Genomic DNA, 21,445 nt, shown 5'->3' on the forward strand with positions numbered 1-21,445 from the left:
TGACTCCTGCTGTGACTCTTGCTGTGACTCTTACTGTGACTCCTGCTGTGACTCTTGCTGTGACTCTTACTGTGACTCCTAAGACTCCTGCTGTGACTCTTGCTGTGACTCTTACTGTGACTCCTAAGACTCCTACTGTGACTCCTGCTGTGACTCTTGCTGTGACTCTTACTGTGACTCCTAAGACTCCTGCTGTGACTCCTGCTGTGACTCCTGCTGTGACTCCTGCTGTGACTCCTGCTCTGACTCCTGCTCTGACTCCTGCTCTGACTCCTACTGTGACTCCTAAGACTCCTGCTGTGACTCCTGCTGTGACTCCTGCTGTGACTCATGCTGTGACTCTTGCTGTGACTCTTACTGTGACTCCTAAGACTCCTGCTGTGACTCCTACTGTGACTCCTAAGACTCCTGCTGTGACTCCTACTGTGACTCATGCTGTGACTCTTGCTGTGACTCTTACTGTGACTCCTAAGACTCCTGCTGTGACTCCTACTGTGACTCCTAAGACTCCTGCTGTGACTCCTACTGTGACTCCTAAGACTCCTGCTGTGACTCTTGCTGTGACTCCTAAGACTCCTGCTCTGACTCCTACTGTGACTCCTGCTCTGACTCCTACTGTGACTCCTAAGACTCCTGCTCTGACTCCTACTGTGACTCCTGCTGTGACTCCTGCTGTGACTCCTACTGTGACTCCTAAGACTCCTGCTGTGACTCCTACTCTGACTCCTACTGTGACTCCTAAGACTCCTGCTGTGACTCTTGCTGTGACTCCTGCTGTGACTCCTAAGACTCCTGCTGTGACTCCTGCTCTGACTCCTACTGTGACTCCTAAGACTCCTGCTGTGACTCTTGCTGTGACTCCTGCTGTGACTCCTAAGACTCCTGCTGTGACTCCTGCTCTGACTCCTACTGTGACTCCTAAGACTCCTGCTGTGACTCTTGCTGTGACTCCTGCTGTGACTCCTACTGTGACTCCTAAGACTCCTGCTGTGACTCTTGCTGTGACTCCTGCTGTGACTCCTACTGTGACTCCTAAGACTCCTGCTGTGACTCCTACTGTGACTCCTAAGACTCCTGCTGTGACTCCTGCTGTGACTCCTGATGTGACTCCTGCTCTGACTCCTGCTCTGACTCCTGCTGTGACTCCTGCTGTGACTCCTGCTGTGACTCCTGCTGTGTGGTCAACATGTAGACTCATGTATTTTTTTTCTATGTTTTCATTTCCTCCTCTTCACTCTGTTTCTCTTCTTCACTTTCATCTCACCCCTTTCTTCTTCCTCCTCGTTTTCGTCTCTCCCTCGTTTCCTCATCCTCCCTCTTCTCTTCCTAACATTCTTCCTCACTCTCCTCTTCCTTCTCCCTTTCTTACTCTTCCTCCTTCTCTTCTTCCTCATCCCGCTCCTCATCTTCCTCCTTCTCCTTTGTCTTCCCCCTTTCCTCCTTCTGCTCCTCCTCTTTCCTCTCTTACAACTTCTTCCTCTTCCTTCTCATCCCTTTCTTCCTCCACTTTATCCTCCTATTCCTCCTCTTGCTCACCCTTCTTATCTTCTCTCTCTTCTTCCTCCCTCCCTGCGTCTTTCTCCTCCTCCTGCTTTCCTTCTTCATCCCGTCTTCCTCCTACACCCGAGCAGGTTCCAGAGCTCCAAGTCTGGGAAGATCTACCTCCACAGGGACATTCGGCTGCTGTTCTCTAGGAAGTCCATGGAGGTGGACAGTGGAGCCGCCTACGAGCTCCAGTCCTTCACGGAGTCGCCCATGGACCCTCCCAACTCTCCCCGATGCTGAAGCCCCTGGTTTTTTTTATTTTGTTTTTTTTTTTTGGTTGGAGGCCCCTGGCTCCTCCAGAGCGACGATGGTCGACAGAAACTCTCTTGAAGCTGAAGAACTGAAGGTCTGAAGCTCCAGCGTCTGGCAGGAGGGTCTCCAGGAACTCTCTGCTCTGAGTTTGTGCTATTTATTGAAACCACACATGTGTGACATGAACGAGTGATGATCCAACATTTTCCTGGGGGGTAAAAAATCCATCGATTTATCTTCAAACAAAACTGAAAAAGTCGAACATGCAATCAGCCGAACACTAGGTGGCACTGTGCACCCTTTGTACCTGGAGGCGGAACAGGAAATAGTCATGTTTTAATGCTTTTGTACTGTTACGAGACCACTTTAATGGAAGTGTTGCAATAGAATAACATTTTTAGTATCGTTGTTTACACTCACCATCTCTTTATTTAATATTTAAATCCATATTTCATCCACTTCTCGTGACTTCGCCCCCGAAGATTTAGTGCTACATGTATATCATAGTATTTTTGACATGAATATTCAGATCTAAGAAAAAAAGTATATATAAATCTTCTAAAGCATTCTTGTACTCTGTGTCTGTGTGTCCTTATTGATGGTTGGTGTACAAATACTTGCTGTGGGTTTGGCCGAGTATTTATACTTTTGTGTGTCAATGAAGGTAGATTTATTTAAAATATATTTATATATATATATATATATATATCTTCAGTCAAAAGAACATTTGCTTCAATCAAACAAAAGTTTAAATAAATAAATACAATTTAAAAAAAAATGTTGCTTTAATCAAAAATTTGATAATGAAAAAAGTTGCTTCATTTAAATATATACTTTCAATTTAAACAAGAGTTACTTCAATAAAATAAATACAAATTTAAAAGTTACTTCAATTGAAAATGTGTTTTTAATTTTAAGAATAGTTGCTGAAACCAAATAGAAATTAAGTGGAAAAAAAAAGTTTCTTCATTCAAAAAAGAAATAATAAACAAATACAATAAATTAATAAATTGCTTCAATTTAAATAGAAGCAAATAAACAAAAAATAATTAAAAAAAAAATGTTGCTTCAATCAAACTTATACAAGTTAATTCATTTAAAAGTTGTTTTTTATTTAATTAAAACTGATTAAAATAATATTTTTTTGTGAAAGGAGAAAAATGTTTTCCAATTATTTTTTTATTTTTATTTTATTTTATTCTTTTATTGAAGCAAAAAAAAATTCTGTGTGCTGTTTTTTATTTAAAGGAAAATGTGTTTGAAGTATTTTTTATTGAAGCAACTGAAGCAAACGAGATGAACGAGGAGATGAGAAGGTTATGTTCACGGATCGTACGAGATGATGAATACATCGAACTCACGTGCAAAATCTTCAAAATCGTAAGAACACGTGCACGGATTTCTTTACGACGCGGTTGCTCTTGTGATTCATGGATGGTCGCCACGGCAACCTGCCTATGTTTCTAAAATGGGATCCACCCATCAATCCTCTCAGGCACCAACCTTTAGCCCACATGAGCTCAGTTCCTGCTCCAGTCAAGACCGACACGAGATGATGAGCCTGAGATCATCAAGTTGTTGTGAAGAGATGGTGTTCATAGATGTCAGTGACGGTGCTGTTTTTTATTTATTTATAAAATAACACAATTAGACAAAGCTGTCACAAATTCACAGTTGAACCACACAAATGGAACATTCCACTCTTGAGCAGGGTTTTCACTGTAGTGGAATTTAACCTTCAACTATTTAAGAATTCGCTTGATCTTAAAAAAAAACTTAATTTATATTTTACTTGTCAACCAGTACCTCAAGACTTTAAGGGATAGTAGGAAATAAATGAGAGCAGTAATAACATGTTTCCACCAGGTCAACACTTGCGTCTTCACCTCCCTCAGAAAAAAACCTGCATGTGACCTTCACTCTAATAAATCCCAGGTTTAATACTAAATACTTTTAATTACTCAATAAATAAACATGACAGCAAAGTCCCAGGGGGGGCACATGTGGCCCTTTGACTGTATTTATGTGGCCCTCATGAGGTCAAAGGTCAAGTAGAAACTTAAAATGTTATATGTTTTAGTACGCATTACAATTTACATTTAAGTATTTAGGGAGTTTGCTCATTTTTGTGTAGCAATTAAAATTCTGTTCAGCAGTCATTATGTCCTCCGCAGCTAAAGGAACAATGAAATCCTGGCGATGACTGAGGACGAGAGGATACAGTGACTCAAGCAGCTTTTAAAGTTGATGTTTGGACATATTTTGGTTTGAAAACAAATGAAAGTAGTTACGACTTCGTCAAGAGTCATGTGGTCTGTAAATACTACAACACCAGAGTCAAGTACCCGACAATACTACACATATATACTTTTTAATACACTATCACAACACCAGAGTCAAGTACTCAACAATACTACAAATATATAATTTTTAATACACTATCACAACACCAGAGTCAAGTACTCCACAATACTACAAATATATACTTGTTAATACAGTATCACTATACAGGTATATCACATGTGGCCCTTTGACTGTATTCATGTGACCCTCATGAGGTCAAAGATCAAGTAGAATTTTAAGATTATTTTAATTATGCATGGCTAGTCTTTTAATTATGACTGTTGAGTTTTTTGTTTTACGAATATTTATTATCCCTTAAAAAGATTTATGTGAACATCAAAAAAATATTTTGGTGCTTTTACATCACATTTAAAAATAATAAAAGTATAATTAAAAAAATACAATATAATATTCGTTTTATCATATTTAGCTTGATTTTAATACTTGATTTTATACTTTATTTTTGCTCGATGGCCCCTCGAAACAGCCACTGTATAAATGGTGGCCCCTTGTGTCCACTGATCTTAAAGACCCCCGTGTTAAAGAGTCACTTCCTGGGTTTTCAATTCCTTCAGGGGCCACAGTTTATACAGCAGCTGTTGTCAGGGGCCATCAATAAAGAAAAAAAAAGATCGGTCACGTTTGCTCCAGATCTCGGAGGATTATTTGCACTGAAGTCTGGATTATTCCAACAGCTGATCACAAAGTTGCGTAACGTTTACGTCAAATCCTCTCCGCAAATCCCCGCTCGGCGTGCGCGCTCACGACGAGAAAGCCCGAGTCGAGGACGCGCGCTGGAGTCTCCGCATGTGACGTAGCCGCATATCTACGGAGAGTCACAGAGCTGGTCGCACCGAGAGCACGATCTCCTTTTTTAAAGACATGTCGGGGGACAACGAAGAGACGCAGACCACCGAGGAGACCCTCGGGGACGACAAGGTGAGCCGCGGGGTTTGGATGCGCGCGGAGGCGGCGACGATGTCAATGCAACAATTAGCTTAGCATCACAAGCTAACCAACTGTCATGACATTAGACGCTGCTATAGCGCGGATGCTAGCGTTAGCTTAGCCACGCAAACACCTACACAAGCCGCTCTCTGCGACACGAGCGAGGGCGATTCCGACTGAAAAAAACTCGTCATTCTTTTTTAAATCTAGTCCTGAACTGTTGGACGGTAACATGGAGGGTTTCAACCCACGCTAGCTGCCCGAGGCGAGCGCTCCTGTGACGAAGCTAACGCCAGTTTTTTATGGCTAAGTTAGCTGCGAATGCGCCCAAACTATGGGTGTGAGAAAATGTCGAAGCTCACATTTATCTCGACGTTTTCTGTCAAAATACTCGATACTCAACAGTAATGTGTCTATATGTCTCACCCTTAACACGTTTGGACTTTTAAATCACATTATCTTTTTTTATAAAGGTTATTGTATGGTTCATGTTTCAGTGATGCGTCTTAAAATGACAATGTTTTTACATGTACAGTTATCTTGCAAGTATACATGTAGATAGTTAAGTTTTGTGTTCAGTTAAACTTCTGTTCGGCAGACATTACGTCCTTCACAGCTAAAGGAACAATGAAAACCCAGCCAACTCCTGGCAATGACTGAGGACGAGAGGATACAGTGACCCCAGCAGCTTTTTTAAAGCTTATATTTGGACATATTTTGTTTTTTAAAACAAATGAAAGCAATTACGACTTCGTCAAGAGTCACATGGTCCAATACACACTGTGACCCAAATGTCTTTTCAACTTATTCCTATTTAACTACCACTATTAAAAGAAAAAAAGTGTTACAGAGTAGCTATGCTGAGATTGTCATTTGGTTTATGCTCCTGTTTAACTTCATGTTAAATATGCTAGTTTCCATCAACAAGACTCTTTGAATTTATTAGAAGAACTTTAGTTCAGTATTGAATCAACCAATGACCGTTTCCTCACACTGTGTCAAATTTGCTTCTTTATCCTGGATTGACAAACTACATGCAGGCTTGGTAACCATTATTCATAATTTGGGTAGAGGTTTCCACCTTTTTGATCCATGTCAATCTTTCGCAAACTAAAAAATGTATGTATTTTAGTTTTAGGCCTTATCCCTCTTTTTACCCTCTTTTCTTGTCCTTTTTTGACTATTATTTCTAAAGAAAATTCACTAAATGCTTTGAAAAAACTCCAATATATTTTATTTATTAAAGTTTAGCTTTGTAATAAAATGTCATGGTATAGTGACATCATTTATTTATTTTTTTTAGGTTTTTGTTCCCTTTTTTTCTATTGGCCCTTCTTTGACGTCCCTAACAGAAGTATATAAATAAGTATAACGTTTATAATATAGCACCGACACTATTGTTGACCCCCGATCTAGCCACTCAACAAATCTTCCATTTTTGTTCTAAAGCACATTTTCCTACCAGGAAAAAAAGTGTTTTGAATACAAATATATTTGGACAATGATAACAATTATTCGGAAACTTTAAATAGGGGGATTAGTTCACCCAAAAGCTAACATTATCCCAGTGATTTTTTTTTTTGTTGAATTGATGGATGTCAGGTGGAAGCTCTGAAGACCCGTTTTTCCAGTACATTTGTTCTCATTTGAAACATGTTTGAAGTTTATATACATGTTTTCTAACACTTTGTTAATGTGTCTATATTAAAGTTGGATTGTGAACCACTTAAGATTCTTCGGGGTCATCGCTAAGACGTCGGTGTTTTTGCAGGAATCTCAGGACAAGATGATCAGCCCTGAGAAGGCGGAGGAGGCTAAGCTGAAAGCCAGATACCCCAGCCTAGGAAACAAACCAGGAGGCTCGGATCTGCTCCGCAAACGTCTCCAGAAGGGGGTAAGTTATCCAACAGGAAAGTAATTGCTTCCCAGGAGCGTGTTACTGTTGGTCTGTTATTACATTTGTGTCTACAGCAGATAAGATATATACATCTTAACTGAGTTAGTAAACAAACTCTTCCTGTTTAATCTTCAAATTAAAGCAAGAAAAAAAAGCCTGTTTTTTTTTTTTTGGTTTGTCTTTTGAAAGTGTTTACTGTAAGCAAAGCAATCTTAACGTCAATACTACGATGCAATACAAACATGGTGTTGTGTCTAAAACTGAAACACCGTTTTTCCGGTTACGTTTTTCCGGTTTAACACTTGGTCGAATACAACGTTAGTTGTTGAGGTTCGATCACGATAGACGTTTCTTCCAGAAGGTTAAATGACATTTGACTCGGGGTCGAGGCTGTTGACAAGTCTGTGGGCTGAACTCCGTGACTCATATTTATCGTTATTCTTCTGCAGAAATTATATTAATACTGCAGAGCGAGATGACGTGAGAGTTGAGCTGTGGTCAAGGATATGTTTTATTGATTTTCTTGACAGGAAACCGAGTGGTCAGAGAAAACAAACATTGAAACATGCATTGATTTCAATATTTTTGGATACTTTATTGACATTATTGTGATCCTCCAGTGTAATATGAGCAGCATTCCACCAAATATTGTCAATTTAGAGCAGGTTTTTATAAAGAATAAAATGAATTTATAGCAGAAAAGATAATCACGATTAGGTCTAATAAATTACTTACATTTTCATATCACAATTATTTTTTTTAATTATATCAGTTTCACAGTATTTGAGGATTGTTTTTTTTTTTTTATTATTTAAGCAAGAGTGTTGTACACATTTTCTTCTGATAAGATAACTACTGCAGTTTATTGGCATTAAAAAGCCCATTTTACTGTCAAAAGGACTGTATCGTGTTTCTTTTCATGTCCAGACATGGGTAAAAAAAATGACCCCTTCAAAGTATGGTAGCAGTAAATAAGTTAATAATTAATAGAATATAATTAGGTGAAAGATGAGAATGATTGCATTCAAAAAAACAACAAAAAGAACATTTTATTGAACATAGTTTGAATAATCCATGTAGTTAACCATCTGACTCATCTACAGTATTTACACAGGAACCATGTTCTTGACCAGTTGGAATGTGATTGTGTTTGTTATCTCGACCTGTCCTTTGCGTTTTTTTCCCCTCATAAGCAGACCCTTAAAGTGAAGTAATTGCTAGCGTAGCCACCGCCAGCTACCACTTTAGCACAACATCAATTGCAAAAGATGGTTGTTTAGTCCTCGTCCGACCTTTTAAAACTAAAGAACTTCCTAACCGTGGACGTGTCTCCTCTTTTTGGTATCAGTTCCTCTGAGGCAACAACATGCGCTTTGAGAACTCTCACCAGCAGCCGTTCTAGGTTCAAAACTTAACTGTTTAGATGCTGTTGTTGGTCTGCAGCAGTGAAATGTGTCCCCACAGAAACACTTCCTGCCGCACACGTTTGGACGTTTTAGGTCTATTCATCGGTATGGCGGTGTATGAAAAATTCATATCATAGCGAAAATAAAAAGCAGTATTACGAACTTGTATATCACCCGAGCCCTTATCATGATATTAAGATGATTTATTCATTATTTTATGCATTTTAAAATTAATTGAATACTTTAATACCTTTTTTTTCTGAGAGTTTTTGGAATGTCACGATCATTAGGGTATGATGAACAAAGCAGAGAATAATGTGTCGTCATTTAACTTTATTCGAGGATTAACGTTATGAAACGTGTAACTAATCCCCAACTGGCTCTCCCTGGTGTTGAAACGAGGGTGTGGTTTCCACATGATTTTTGTTTCTCCTTCACACAATCCTAGCGGCTGTTTCATACACAGAGGTTTCTCTTGTTCTTTTAGATGCGAGGGAACCTTTTGAAATTCTGATCTCATCTGTGATCTCCACGTTATCAAGCAAAACCGTCCCTGAAGGAATCACATTCCAGAAATCCTCCCGATGTTTTCCTTCTCAAGTTTGTTTTCACAGATCTCCATGTGTTCTTCGGGCTTATCTCGCAGGTTTAGAATTTATCAACGAGTAAGACTTTGTTGAGATTTTTCAGTCGGATATAATCTCATCTACATGATATATTCACACATTTGATCAACAATGAGAGGACGTGACACACCTTGATTTCTAGCAGCTCGAGCGACCGCTTTGACCTACATTTTGACCAATAAGATTGTGAAGGAATGATCTTGTGATCAAAACAACACGAGTGAGAAGAAGTCGTGACTGTTGGGTTTGTTACGTTAGTTAATGTCAACTTAATGGTGGTTATTCAGCGTCGTGTTTGTGATATAGATTCAGATGAACTTGTGTTTATTATCTTGTATGTGGTAGGATGTATGTTATTTTGTGTTTCAGATACTTTTCCACTCCCAGGTTTCTGTTTGTGCTGTAGAAACAAAAACATTTTAACACTTTGAAACATTCAGAGGTTGAGGGTGTGTCTGCAACATTCACTGTTGACTTGTGTTGCTTCTGTGAAACAATGTACACTTTCTTAAAGACCCTTTTTCCAGAACAATGACACGCAGAGCGAAGGTCCTCGGACAAAAAACAAGCAAACGTATATCGTATAGTTTCACTTATTTTCACTAGTTAACAGGTTTATTTCTTTGGTAAACTTGACAAAAAGATTCTACTTTCTCTGAAGAAACATCAGCCTGTGAATCTTTACGCATCAAGACGTTCGTTTCAAATGGTAATAATTAACAGAACAATGATTAATGTATAAAAGGAAACTTATTTTGTTTTTCTTCTTATCCAATGCCTTTTGTAAATGTATTTCAAATGGAAGATGCAATGTTATTAGTAGCAACAACAGGATTTATCGCCAAAGTTTCCAGCGTCCATTGATTCGACTGACTCAGCGTTTACCACTAATGCTGACTGTGGTTCTGAAGGTTGGCAGTTGAAATCCTGATAAGTGTTTTTCTGCACCAATGTGATGCAAGAACATTCGGACCTGGACATTTTGTCTGTTCATGATAACAGTGAATATTGTTTCTTTTTCTACATAAATACTCTTAATGTTTTCCTCCCGTACATTAAATATGTTCCAATCAGAGATTTAATGTTTAATTTTCACGTGACACTCGAGCATCAGAGGAACATGTGTATCAAACGTTTAATTAACGACAAAAACGTTTGTAAACCTTCAAGAGCATTCCTTTAACGTTCTTCTGCACTCATCACTATCTTCATTCCCAGCATGAATATTGGGTTTTCCTTTTATTTTCATGACCTACTTTCACGTCTTAGTTCATCAGTTGTTTGGTGCAGCGATGGATGATGACGGTGAATTATTCTTATTTATATAAGAATATGTATTTCTAAATAAATAAGAAATAAATGAAAACATTGATCGTACTCGGTTGGAGATTATTATTAATTCTAATTTGTAGAACGACTAAAACATTACCATTAAAACTCTTTTGTTAATGTTTTCTTATATTTATTTTCAATGATGATTCAAGTGAGGAACAGCCTGCATGGAAGTCCCAGCTGCTCGTGTTGCATGATGGGAATCCAGCTGCGCTACCTTTACCTCAGATGAGAGAAATACTTCATAAGCTTTGGAACCATCTCTGTGTTTGATCTACTGACTCCTTCAAGAAACATCTGAAGACATTTTTATTTGAGCTTTTCCCTGATTTTCTGAGACTCCTGTGTTTGTCTTGATCTTTTAAAGTATATATTTTAACTGTGTATTGTTTTTGATAAAGCGCTTTGTGACCCTGGTCTAGAAACATCTTTACAAATAACCTTTACTTTACATGAACACACAAGAAAACCATTAAAATGGGTCCAGTTTAAAGTGTACGTCTGGGCAGTGATTCACCTCAACACTGTTCACTAAAGACCCAGTCACACTGGCTCGACTGCTAAACCCAACCCAGAACCAGAACCGCAGCTTCCGACCTGAAAATGGTTCCATGACTCAAACTTCATCAGAGCGCACTCTGCTGGACAAACTACGTCAATTCAGTTAATTCTCGAGCCGTGTTATTAGTGGTTGTTTTATTTTGAATTATTTTATATTTTAAAAAGGTTTATTAGACTTTTTATGGTTCTGGTTCAACCACTGAAGAGTATTTGTCATTTCTTCTTCATAATAAAGATTGAAAAGACAATATTATTTGACTACATGAGGTAATTAAAAAGCAAAGTCTACTGGAGGAAAGTGTAAGTTTAATACTGTATCTGAGGTTCAATACTACAGTGTTCCCTCGCAGTATCACGTTCACCTACTGCAGTCTCGTAGTTTCACTGATGTTCACTGATGTTTATTTGCCACATGGTACTACATAAATGTATTGTTTCAAGCTACAGTCGGGATCAGCAAAAGTCTGCATTTTTCACTACACTTTAACAAACAGGCGATTTGCTTTAACAGCATAAAAAACTAATACACGCAGCAAAACTTAATGGGAGGCAATACTTGCCACACCCACCTAACTTATGGTGCAACATAACGGTCAACTCCCATGATGCCTTTCAACACTGCTCTATTTTGTGACTGTTGATCAGTGGCTACAATCCTGTAAATTCTACGTCTGTTGCTATGGTAAAAATATGGCTGGGCGGCAAAGCTTTTCATATGTCCGTTACTGAGGGGGATGATCTTGGATACAATGTTGAGTTTGCAAATTCAAAATGCATGTTTAAAAAATTAAACAAGTGGAAATGAGGTGAAGTTGTAAAAATAACCACCTGTGTCTTGTGTCCGCAGCAAAAGTACTTCGACTCGGGCGACTACAACATGGCCAAGGCCAAGATCAAGAACAAGCAGTTGCCGACGGCGGCCCCGGAGAAGACCGAGATCACGGGGGACCACATCCCCACTCCCCAAGACCTCCCCCAGAGGAAACCCTCTCTGGTGGCTAGTAAACTGGCGGGCTGAAGCATGCGCGACCCCCTCCCGACCCTCCCGCCCCCCGACCCCTGTCCACCTGAGTCTCAGAGCTGTAACATTACCTCTCCCTCCCTCACAGTTCCACCTCTGCTTTTCTTTCCTCGCTCCCACTCTCTGGACCCCCAACGTGACCCCCCTTCTACCCCCCCACCATCGCCCCGGCAAACTGGCTTGCTGACCCCTCGACCCGTTTGTTTCTGTCTCCCTCCCCGGCTTCTACCCCCCCAGCTTTCTGCCTGTTTCTCACTGTCCTCTTTGTTTTCCCATGAGCCTCTGTTTTTTGCTCTCCCATGTAAGATACACTGAACGTCGGGACATCCGAGCGCGAGCGAAGTCGTGGTCGGCGTCCGCGGGCGGCGGCGACGGCTTCCCGGCGGGATCAGAGCGAGCCGGTGTGGGACGTGTACATATTGTTTGGCACAAGGGGGGCAGATGTCAGTCGACCTTTTAACATTTTACAACGAGATTTGTATTATCGCTCACTGTACTTCCTTCTTCTAAATTATCTCTGAATGAATCCTTCGATATCGTCATCTTTAAGGGCCGAGTGTTCAGACTCTGATTGTCGATCCGTCGTGCGCGAGCGACCACATGGTGGCAGCGGCGAGTCATGTTGAAGCTCCAGAGGACATGCAGTGACGGGATATAAACACCAGGTGCGACAGGATGGTGGCGCCGCCGCCTCTCGTGGAGCGCCGCCCTGCTGTCGGACGAGTGAAAACATTCTGTCAGTACGGACCGGAGTCCGGTGTGTGTTGGGGGGGCCGGGAGGGGGGGGGTGTTGGTTCTGTTGTCATCCATCATATTCACATGTTCTATCTACACTCATGAGATGACGCAGCTTTACCGTGTAGTGCTTTCAGGTCCTTACTGACTGGATGACGTTTACCTGCCGTGTGGAAAATTAAAGCTAAACTACATCTGTCTGAGCTGTGCATGTATATGGCTGCCCTGCTGTCAATTTGTGCCATTTTGTTTTGTAAATAAAATAGTTTTGCACAAATGTTTAACTGTCTTGGTTCACTCGACATGAACGTTTCCTTCAACTTAAAACTAGAAACGAACTTGAAAATGTGTTTCAGGTCAATTTCACCTAAAGCTGTAAAAGTAGAACAACGTTCAGTTTTAAATGTCGCTTTACAGTAAAAAAAAACATTCTCAAAATGAGAATTTCCTGAAACAAAATTGTGATTTTTCTGAAACGAATGAATAAACTCTAAAAAAAAATTAAAAATAAAACAAATCTAAAACAATTTCCAGAAAAACTAACTATTTCCTAAAATTGTAAATTGAGTTTCATGGCTTTGTTTACTCGGAAATTGATTTTTAAAAAAGGCTTTTTGTTTCACAAGGTTTTCTAATTATCTCACTTTATTTTTGAGAAATGCCTTCAAAAGTCCATTAAAAAAAATAAAAAAAATAAAAAAGACGAATATTGAGTCTTGATTTTTTCAAAATATGTATTCGGAAACGACCAAGTATTAAAGATTAGTACCAAATACTTTTCTGGCATTTACTCAGACATGAGGACTCGTTTTGCCTAAAACGACCATTATGTAGTGAAGTTTAAACTAGTGATGTGTTGATGAAGCTAAATGAAGCAGTGTCATTATTTCAGAGTCCACTAGATGGCGTCGTTGCACTATTTTACCTTGTTTTGAACAACTGTTCTAATGAAACATTTTTTCCAAACTGATGGCGCCACCTACTGACTTCTGAGCAACATCACACTGTTTCATGAAGCTTCATCAGACCATCACTAGTTTAGAACCTTAAATACTAAATATAATCGATTATAATAATACAAAATTATATTTTTGTATGTGAAATTAATCTTTTATTATTGTAAAAAAAAAACTAAATAACTGAAATATAATTAACCTGAAAACACACCTAAATGGATTGATCCATAAATATTATTTTTAAAGTTGTATTATTGTTAACATTATAACCTGAATATAAGTATATATTCCCCTGTGAAATAAATATATATAAAAGTATATTAGTGACATCTGAATATCTTTTGTGTAACTTTAATATTTCACACGTTAAACGTTTAATTCTTTTATTGAAATGTTGGCGTTTCTTTTAAGTTTTTAATTACTATTTGTTCAATGATTCCAAAAAACAATTTAAATTATTGAATCTGATTTAGTTTGATATTTTTATAATTTGTTATGACAATATTCGATACTTTAAATGTAATTACAGAAAAAAACACTTTAATGAACAAATATCATGGATTTACTTCCACACATAACGTTACGACTTGGTGGTTTGTTGCTGTGTTTCCTCCCGCCGCCACCAGATGTCAGTGTTTCCCCGCGCAGCTCCAGTTGGCTGAATCATTCTCCTCATATACCCAGAATGCAGCGTGATCCAGCAGCGGAGCCTCGACAGGTTATCATGGCGATCCGACACACATCCTCCCCGTGAACCTTCTCCACGACAGACCCACGCATGAAACGATCCACGGAGCCCCCGCAGAAGAGCAGAGTCGTGGCCGGACTGAAGGACGTCGAGCCCGCCATGGCAGCGTCCGAGCTGTACACGAAGGTACGAACTGCTGCTGTTCTCTGGCACTCACCGCCGAACCACACGAACCTCGCGAAGAATCACCATTTAGAATAATATTCAAGATTATATTCATGATTATATTCATGATTATATTTCAGCTGAACCCGTTGTTTTGAAAGGTGGCGGTGAATGAATGGAAATGAATGAAAGGTCCTTGAAGCTTGATAAAAGCTGAGGTGGGATGTTACAAAAATAACATCGAGAAATGAAAGTATAAATAAAATAAAAATAGCGTCTGGTTAAAGAAATCTGGATGTTGTCGCTGACACCGCTTTGTTTACCTCGGTGTTCCACCTCCTCGGGTTGATGCAAAGGCGGTGCCAGGGCGAGTATAAATCTGTGTTTGAACATCAACCATCGATCACTGGTGTGTGTGTGGTACGACCAGGACCAGTGAAGGTGTGAAGGGCTCGGATGGTGGTTGTGTAGCAGGTTTATTTCAACGTCGGATGTCGGCGGCAGGTTGTGATGCTGGGATGAGGCTCAGCGTCCGGGATGTTGCCGCAGGCCTGCAGGCTCCACACCACCACCACCAAAGATGGACTCGCGAGACTCCCAAGGACACAAACCTCCTTTTTGTATCAAATTCTATAAATAGATGTTGTGTTATTGTGTGTGAGGAGATGAGCCCCCCCACCACACCCTTCCCCCACACCCTCTGACAGCTGCTGTCACCAGCGATTGTGCTTTAAATTCAGTGTTTTGGGGGTGAATTGGTGCTAATAAGGCTTTAGCTTGAATCTGTGGATTATCTTCAGAGACGCGTCCACCTCTGTCAGCACACTGTGTTATCGTTTAGCATCACAGTTAGCTTTGAAGGTACACTCGGTGTGTGTGTCCATGATGTGTGAAAATTATTCCAACTACGCTTAAAGACAGTAGATGAGGTCGAAAAAGGTTGTTGTTCATGTTCCTTGTGTCAGGTTCGTTAAAATATGTCCAAACATCAGCTTTAAAAGCTGCTGGAGTCGACTGTATCCTCTCATCCCCAGTCCTCAACTGCGTGGAACATAATGACTGCCCCTATCTAGAGTTAAATTGCAACGCAAAATGAACAAAAGCTGAGAAGATTTGCAATTTTTTTGTATCGATATTTCTCACACCCCTAGTTGTCGTTCTCGTTTGTTGTTACTTTGAGTCATTTTGAGTGAGTTTTCCCATCATAACAAGGTTTGTATAACAGTGTTCATTGTTTAAGTAAAGTAAAGGTTATTTGTAAAGATCTTTCCAGACCAGGGACACAAAGAGCTTTAACAATCAAAACAATACACAGTTAAAATATATACTTTTAAAGATCAAGACACATAAGACAAAAACAGGAGTCTTAGAAAATCAGGGAAAAGCTCAAATAAAAATGTCTTAAGATGTTTCTTGAAGGAGTCAGTAGATCATTAAACACAGAGATGGTTCCAAAGCTTAGGAGCAACAGTCTGGAAGGATTTCTCTCCTCTGGTCCTGAAGCGTGTTCAGGAACCATCAGTAGATTCTGATCCACAGACCTCAGAGCCCGAGCTGGGGTGTAAGTCTGGATCAGATCACTGATGGAAGGTCTGACCATGAATAGATCTGAAAGTAAGAACCAGAATTTTAAAATGATCCTGAAAGAAACTGGCAGCCAGTGAAGAGTTTTAAGGATCGGAGAAATGTGAGTTCTTCTACTAGAGCGGCTCAGAATTCTGGCTGCAGAGTTTTGTATTAACTGCAGGCGAGACACATCCTTCTTGTTTAGACACCTAAATAAACTGTTACAATAGTCTAAACGTCATGACACAAATGAGGTTAAAATACCTGCAATAGGTTCCTTTTCAATGATGCACAATAGTTCTTCAAAAAGATACTAAAGTTGTCATTAATAGAAACTAGATGAGAAGGAATGATTATATCAGAGTAACGTGTTGAGTCTGGATGTACAGTATGAAAAGTTTGGTACATGTAGATGCTGTAGATGCCTGGAGGTCATAATAACAGATCTCGGTGACACTTTTAGATCGTACTGACTTTATCTTAGCCGTATTAAAGCACCTTTTATTGTGATTTTATTCATTTATTTACTTTAAGTCTGTGTTATTTCTAGTGTTGATGTCACTTCTCTTTATTTTAAACTGTTTTAGGCACCGTATTTATTCCTATTTACGTATACATGTATGCTTGTATATCTTGAATTATTGGCACTAACTTGGTCTTAGGCTAAATGCAACGAAATGTCCTCCTGTATGCACCTGATGATAAATAAAGTGATCCATTGTGTCCAAGAAGGCGTTTGAAAGAATCACCTTTGCTTTTGTTATTTTACACTATAAGTAAAATATCAGAGTATTTTTTATGTTTTTTCGATGATGATTGATCGATTAAAAAAAATGGTTAACACTCTGAATAAATGAGTAAAAGTACCTTCAGGGATGTCAATGAAGAAGCGACTCAGACGGCTTCACCACAAACACGACCACAGACACCAAAAGAAGTCGGCTTGTGTTTGTTCCACGTGTCTTTAAAACCACTAGATTTATGACCAGATGAAGTTGTTACAATCAAAGTCAAACTATTGTCATGTGTGTTAAAAAGAAAGACTGAGGTGTAGCTTGTGCACTCGGCACTGAGGGTGACCAATCCTTCAAAATGTTTGTGGATCCAGATTCAATCCAGAACACAAACACATTTAATCAGTTCTTTATCATAATTTCCTTCAATTTTCATTAATTATTCAGAGATTATGGATGTAAACAAAACGTGTTATCTGGGATTTGTTTGGTGAAAGAAAACAAGCTAAAAGATAACCAAGATACATTTGAACCTCCAAAGAAAGAAGAAACCATAACAAATCTGAGTCATACTTCCTGTTGAGTGTTGAGTCATTTTGTTTTACCCATGACTTAAACTGCTTAAAGATTGTGGCTTTGTGTGATTAAGTTAAGTTGTCATTAAGTTTAACACCACTAGTAAACAGGATATATGTGTAGAATGGAAAAATACTTGACTCTGGTGTTGTGATAGTGTAGTAACAAGTATATCTGTGTAGTATTGTCCAGTACTTGACTCTGGTGTTGTAGTATTTACAGACCACATGACTCTTGACAAAGTCGTAACTGCTTTCATTTGTTTTCAAACCAAAATATGTCCAAACATGAGCTTTAAAAGCTGCCCGAGTCACTGTATCCTCTCGTCCTCAGTCAGCGCCACAATTTCATCTTTCCTTTTAGCCTTTTAGCAGAGGACGTAATGACATCTAGTGGCCGAAAGTTCAAATGAACCAACGTTCTGAATATTCGCATCTTAATTGTAAATAAAAAAAAATAACACACTTTATTGATAAATACTATGACACAAATTCAATATAATATAAAATTATAAATACATTACAATGAATAGGAAAAAAGGATTCTTCTGTTGAATATTGATACAGTATAATATTTTCTTATACCTCTACAAACCACTCTGGTCTTTGTTTACACGGTCTGATCGTTGTGTACTCGTTGTGTACTTCAACACTTGTGACGTCACAGACAGATCCTCACTTTGTGTGCACGTGTGTCTGCAGAAGATTACTGAGCCCGGTCAGCATCTGATTCTGATCCAATATAGGTTCTGGCTCCGGCCCATCTCGACAGGAGGAGGAGGAGAGGGGAGCCGGGTGGAGGTGATTTGATAGGCTGAGGGGATGGCTGCTCGGAGGAGGGAGAGAAGGAGGGAGAGAAGGAGGGAGAGAAGGAGGGAGAGACTGTGATGCAGCAGATGACTCACAGCTCATTGACACACACAAGCAGCATGAACGCACAACCAGCATGAATGCACAACCAGCATGAACACACAACCAGCATGAACACACAACCATCACTAATATTATGAGCCGCTTGTGTTTGAGACACACTCGATAGTCTGTTGGTGCCGTCGAGCCTGATGGTCGTCATGGTGACGTGGATCTTCATCAACAAGTCCTCCTTGTACGCTAACCTTTACTGTGAATGTTCTACTGTTGCCTGGTCCAGTCGTCTACGTTCAACCTTTCACATCTATTGACTCTTATGTTTCCTTTTTTATATAAAGTGATCAGATGTTAGTTCAGATAGTTTTGATGCATCTTTTCTGTTCATGGACATCACATGTTCTCAGGACTTCTGTTTTCACTCATTTGTGTGACTATAGATAGATGGATGGATGTATAGATTATAGTTAGATGATAGTTAGATGGATGGATGGATAGATGGATAGATGATAGATGGTTGATAGTTAGATGGATGGATGGATGTATAGATGATAGATGGATGATAGTTAGATGGATGGATGGATAGATGATAGATGGTTGATAGTTAGATGGATGGATGGATGTATAGATGATAGATGATGATAGATAGATGGATGGAGAGATGATGGATAGATGATAGATGGCTGGATGGATGGATAGATGATAGATGGATGATAGTTAGATGGATGGATGGATAGATGATGGATAGATGTTAGATGATAGATGGATTGATAGATGATGGATAGATGATGGATGGATGGATGGATGGATGGATGGATAAACTATAGTCTAATTTCAAGAGACCTTTTTCTAGATTCAATGTTCTAAGAAGTACTCTCTCATATTTCACTCTGTAAAGCAGGTATCAATAAAGTTTTCTTTTTTTATAATTGGCCGAGCTCATAAATATGAGATTATAAGGAAAAGTTTTTACCTAGATTTTAGTTACGTTCTGTAGTTTCTCTTGGATTTCGTTTTAAATTCATTCGTACGACTCTTCATTGCTACACACACACACACACACACACACACACACACACACACACACACACACACACACACACACACGTAAGAAATAAAAAGCTCCGGTAAAACTACTTCACAAGTCACAGAATCCAATTTAAATAGTAAAATAATTGCACTTAATTGTTTATGCGGCCCTCGTAATGTCAAAGTATGATCATGTATAAATGTTTCTAATATTAGTTGTAGAATGTTTTGAAAAAAACTCATATATACAAGAATAAAATAGTGCTGCTTATTTAGCTTAACAAAAGTCACGGCCTTATGACAAATGTTCTTTTTTTTTTAAGGGTTTTTTTTTTGTCTTTCTTTTTGCTTGACGGGCCCTTACAACATTCACATCATTGAATGTGGCCCTTGATGAATTATAATTGCCCACCCCTGGTGTATAAACACATTTTTCCGATATAAATCAACTGACTAACACTGACTCTACTGTAGGTGAATAATAACAATAATAAACATTTGTCATATTGTCCATTCCAGGTGTTCTTACGCAGTTTTGCGTTATTTAAGTTAAGTTATGTTATTCTAATCTATTTTGTGTCAATCAATGCAGGCCAGTACTACATATACTTGTACTTGTACATCTACTTGTAATCAATCAATCAATCAATCATTCATTCATTGTCTACCGCTTTATCCCTTATCCCATTCCCTCGCGGGGAGACTGGATCCTATCCCAGTATCATAGGGCGAGAGGCAGGGGACACCCTGGACAGGACGCCAGTCTTTCGCAAGTCACACAAAGACAGACAACCATTCACACACACACTCATACCTTTGGACATGTCTATATAATGACTTGTAACGTTGATACTAAATCAAAATCACAAAAATCAGCTCAGCCCTACTATGAACCAACACAACTCCTTGACAGAGGTATGCGCCACCTCAGTGCTGTTGACTTCCTTCTCTCCTCACTGGTGTTATTCAAATGTTCGGTAAAAAAAACCAAATTGAAAGGAAGTTGTGTGGACGTCTCCTCCAAACCACTAGATGTCACTAGACGCTGTCGAGCAACCACGACGTTTGAATCGAAACTATTTACCCGGAAAATCTTTTCCTGTTGTTGTTGTCGTCGTGTGTCATTGGTTGTGTTGTTTGTCTCAGCGCTCATGTGATTTTTTAAGAGAGGAGGACATTAGTTTGACGGACGGCTGAAGCGGCCAATTAGTGTCCACGACACTGGGAGCTTCTGCAAACGTATGCGCTGATGTCGGCGACACAATGGGAAGGTTTCTCTGCGCATCGGTCCTGGTTCGGAGAAGGTCTTGTGGCATGAGTGGCTGCAGGCGTTGAGAGGAACAGAAGAAGATTCAGTACAGAATGAACTAGGAGCTCGCAGGACATGGACTGGGAACTGGAGTATTTGTACCTCGATGTAAGTTTCTTTGCTACACTTTCGCTCTTTTCGTGACTCAGATCCCAGAGTTCTGGCTCATTTTTCTGACGCTTCTATGCTGATGATGACACGGTCATCAATAATTTGGAGTCCAGAGTCGACACACCCTGGTGTGGTCTTCAAGCAGATGTACTCATGAGTACAACCTGGTTTTGTGGCGAGGTTTTTTTTTTAATCTTTAACCAAAAAAAAATACTCACCAGCTTCGGGAGTTTTGAGTCACTTTCCTGTGGTTCCACACAACATGGTCCTGCTCGACTGCCATGAGAAACGAACGCCTCACTCCTTTTTTTTACATTTTCTCAGAACACGTATCCATGTTTTATGAGTCGTCTTTTTTTTTGTTTGGCGGAGACACAAGTACAACATTCATGTCTTCACGGAACAAGCAGTTATTTCTGAGCAGAATTAAATTAAAGTTATGCAACAGAAACGATACCCGGTGATCCGAGGACTGTGACGCCGCACTTTTATGACCAGTCTCTTCACTGTAGTTCAAACCTTTAATCTGTTCTCGGCTTGTACTTGTGTTTAGGTTATGTAGAACTTAATTGATCCCTCAGGAGGTCATTTTCGGGAAATTGTTTTTTCCAATTAGCCACAGCAATACAGCAATTATTCATAAAAAAAAAAAAAATCAGAACAAGAACAAAGAGAAAAAAAGAGAAATAATTCCATATATTGGTGAGATTAGCGAGTAACTTTCTGTCGTGACGAAATACTTTCTTCAATAAACCGTTATCTTTTGGAGAAAACCAATG

At 39.4% G+C, this 21,445-nt stretch overlaps 3 protein-coding genes across 6 annotated transcripts in view; all 3 read left to right on the plus strand.

The window, feature by feature from the left end:
- Nucleotides 1-2,362, plus strand: part of atosa (atos homolog A) — a 54,358-nt gene extending 51,996 nt beyond the window's left edge. For all 3 annotated transcript variants that reach the window (XM_087793328.1, XM_087793329.1, XM_087793331.1), the window contains one exon: nt 1,632-2,362. In XM_087793328.1, coding sequence (XP_087649454.1) covers nt 1,632-1,785 — 154 coding nt within the window. In that variant the 3' untranslated portion in view covers nt 1,786-2,362. The remainder of the gene's footprint in view (nt 1-1,631) is intronic.
- Nucleotides 2,363-4,921: 2,559 nt separating this feature from the next.
- On the plus strand, nt 4,922-12,950 carry arpp19a (cAMP regulated phosphoprotein 19a). Its single transcript, XM_087793279.1, has 3 exons — nt 4,922-5,079; nt 6,860-6,982; nt 11,758-12,950. The coding sequence occupies exons 1-3, from the start codon at nt 5,023-5,025 to the stop codon at nt 11,926-11,928; spliced, it is 351 nt and encodes a 116-aa protein (XP_087649405.1). The 5' UTR covers nt 4,922-5,022; the 3' UTR covers nt 11,929-12,950.
- Nucleotides 12,951-14,341: 1,391 nt separating this feature from the next.
- myo5aa (myosin VAa) overlaps nt 14,342-21,445 on the plus strand; it is a 71,123-nt gene continuing 64,019 nt past the window's right edge. For both annotated transcript variants that reach the window (XM_087793285.1, XM_087793283.1), the window contains exon 1: nt 14,342-14,496. In XM_087793285.1, coding sequence (XP_087649411.1) covers nt 14,401-14,496 — 96 coding nt within the window. In that variant the 5' untranslated portion in view covers nt 14,342-14,400. The remainder of the gene's footprint in view (nt 14,497-21,445) is intronic.

Source organism: Callionymus lyra, chromosome 6 (assembly GCF_982586985.1).
Source record: "Callionymus lyra chromosome 6, fCalLyr1.hap1.1, whole genome shotgun sequence".
NCBI classification, from domain to species: domain Eukaryota; kingdom Metazoa; phylum Chordata; class Actinopteri; order Syngnathiformes; family Callionymidae; genus Callionymus; species Callionymus lyra.

Bases quoted from the DNA above. Each gene is read 5' to 3' on its own strand.
- arpp19a (XM_087793279.1), top strand. From the start codon at position 5,023: ATGTCGGGGGACAACGAAGAGACGCAGACCACCGAGGAGACCCTCGGG. The intron at 5,080-6,859 runs GTGAGCCGCGGG...GTGTTTTTGCAG, and splicing joins AGACCCTCGGGGACGACAAG to GAATCTCAGGACAAGATGAT. The intron at 6,983-11,757 runs GTAAGTTATCCA...TTGTGTCCGCAG, and splicing joins GCAAACGTCTCCAGAAGGGG to CAAAAGTACTTCGACTCGGG.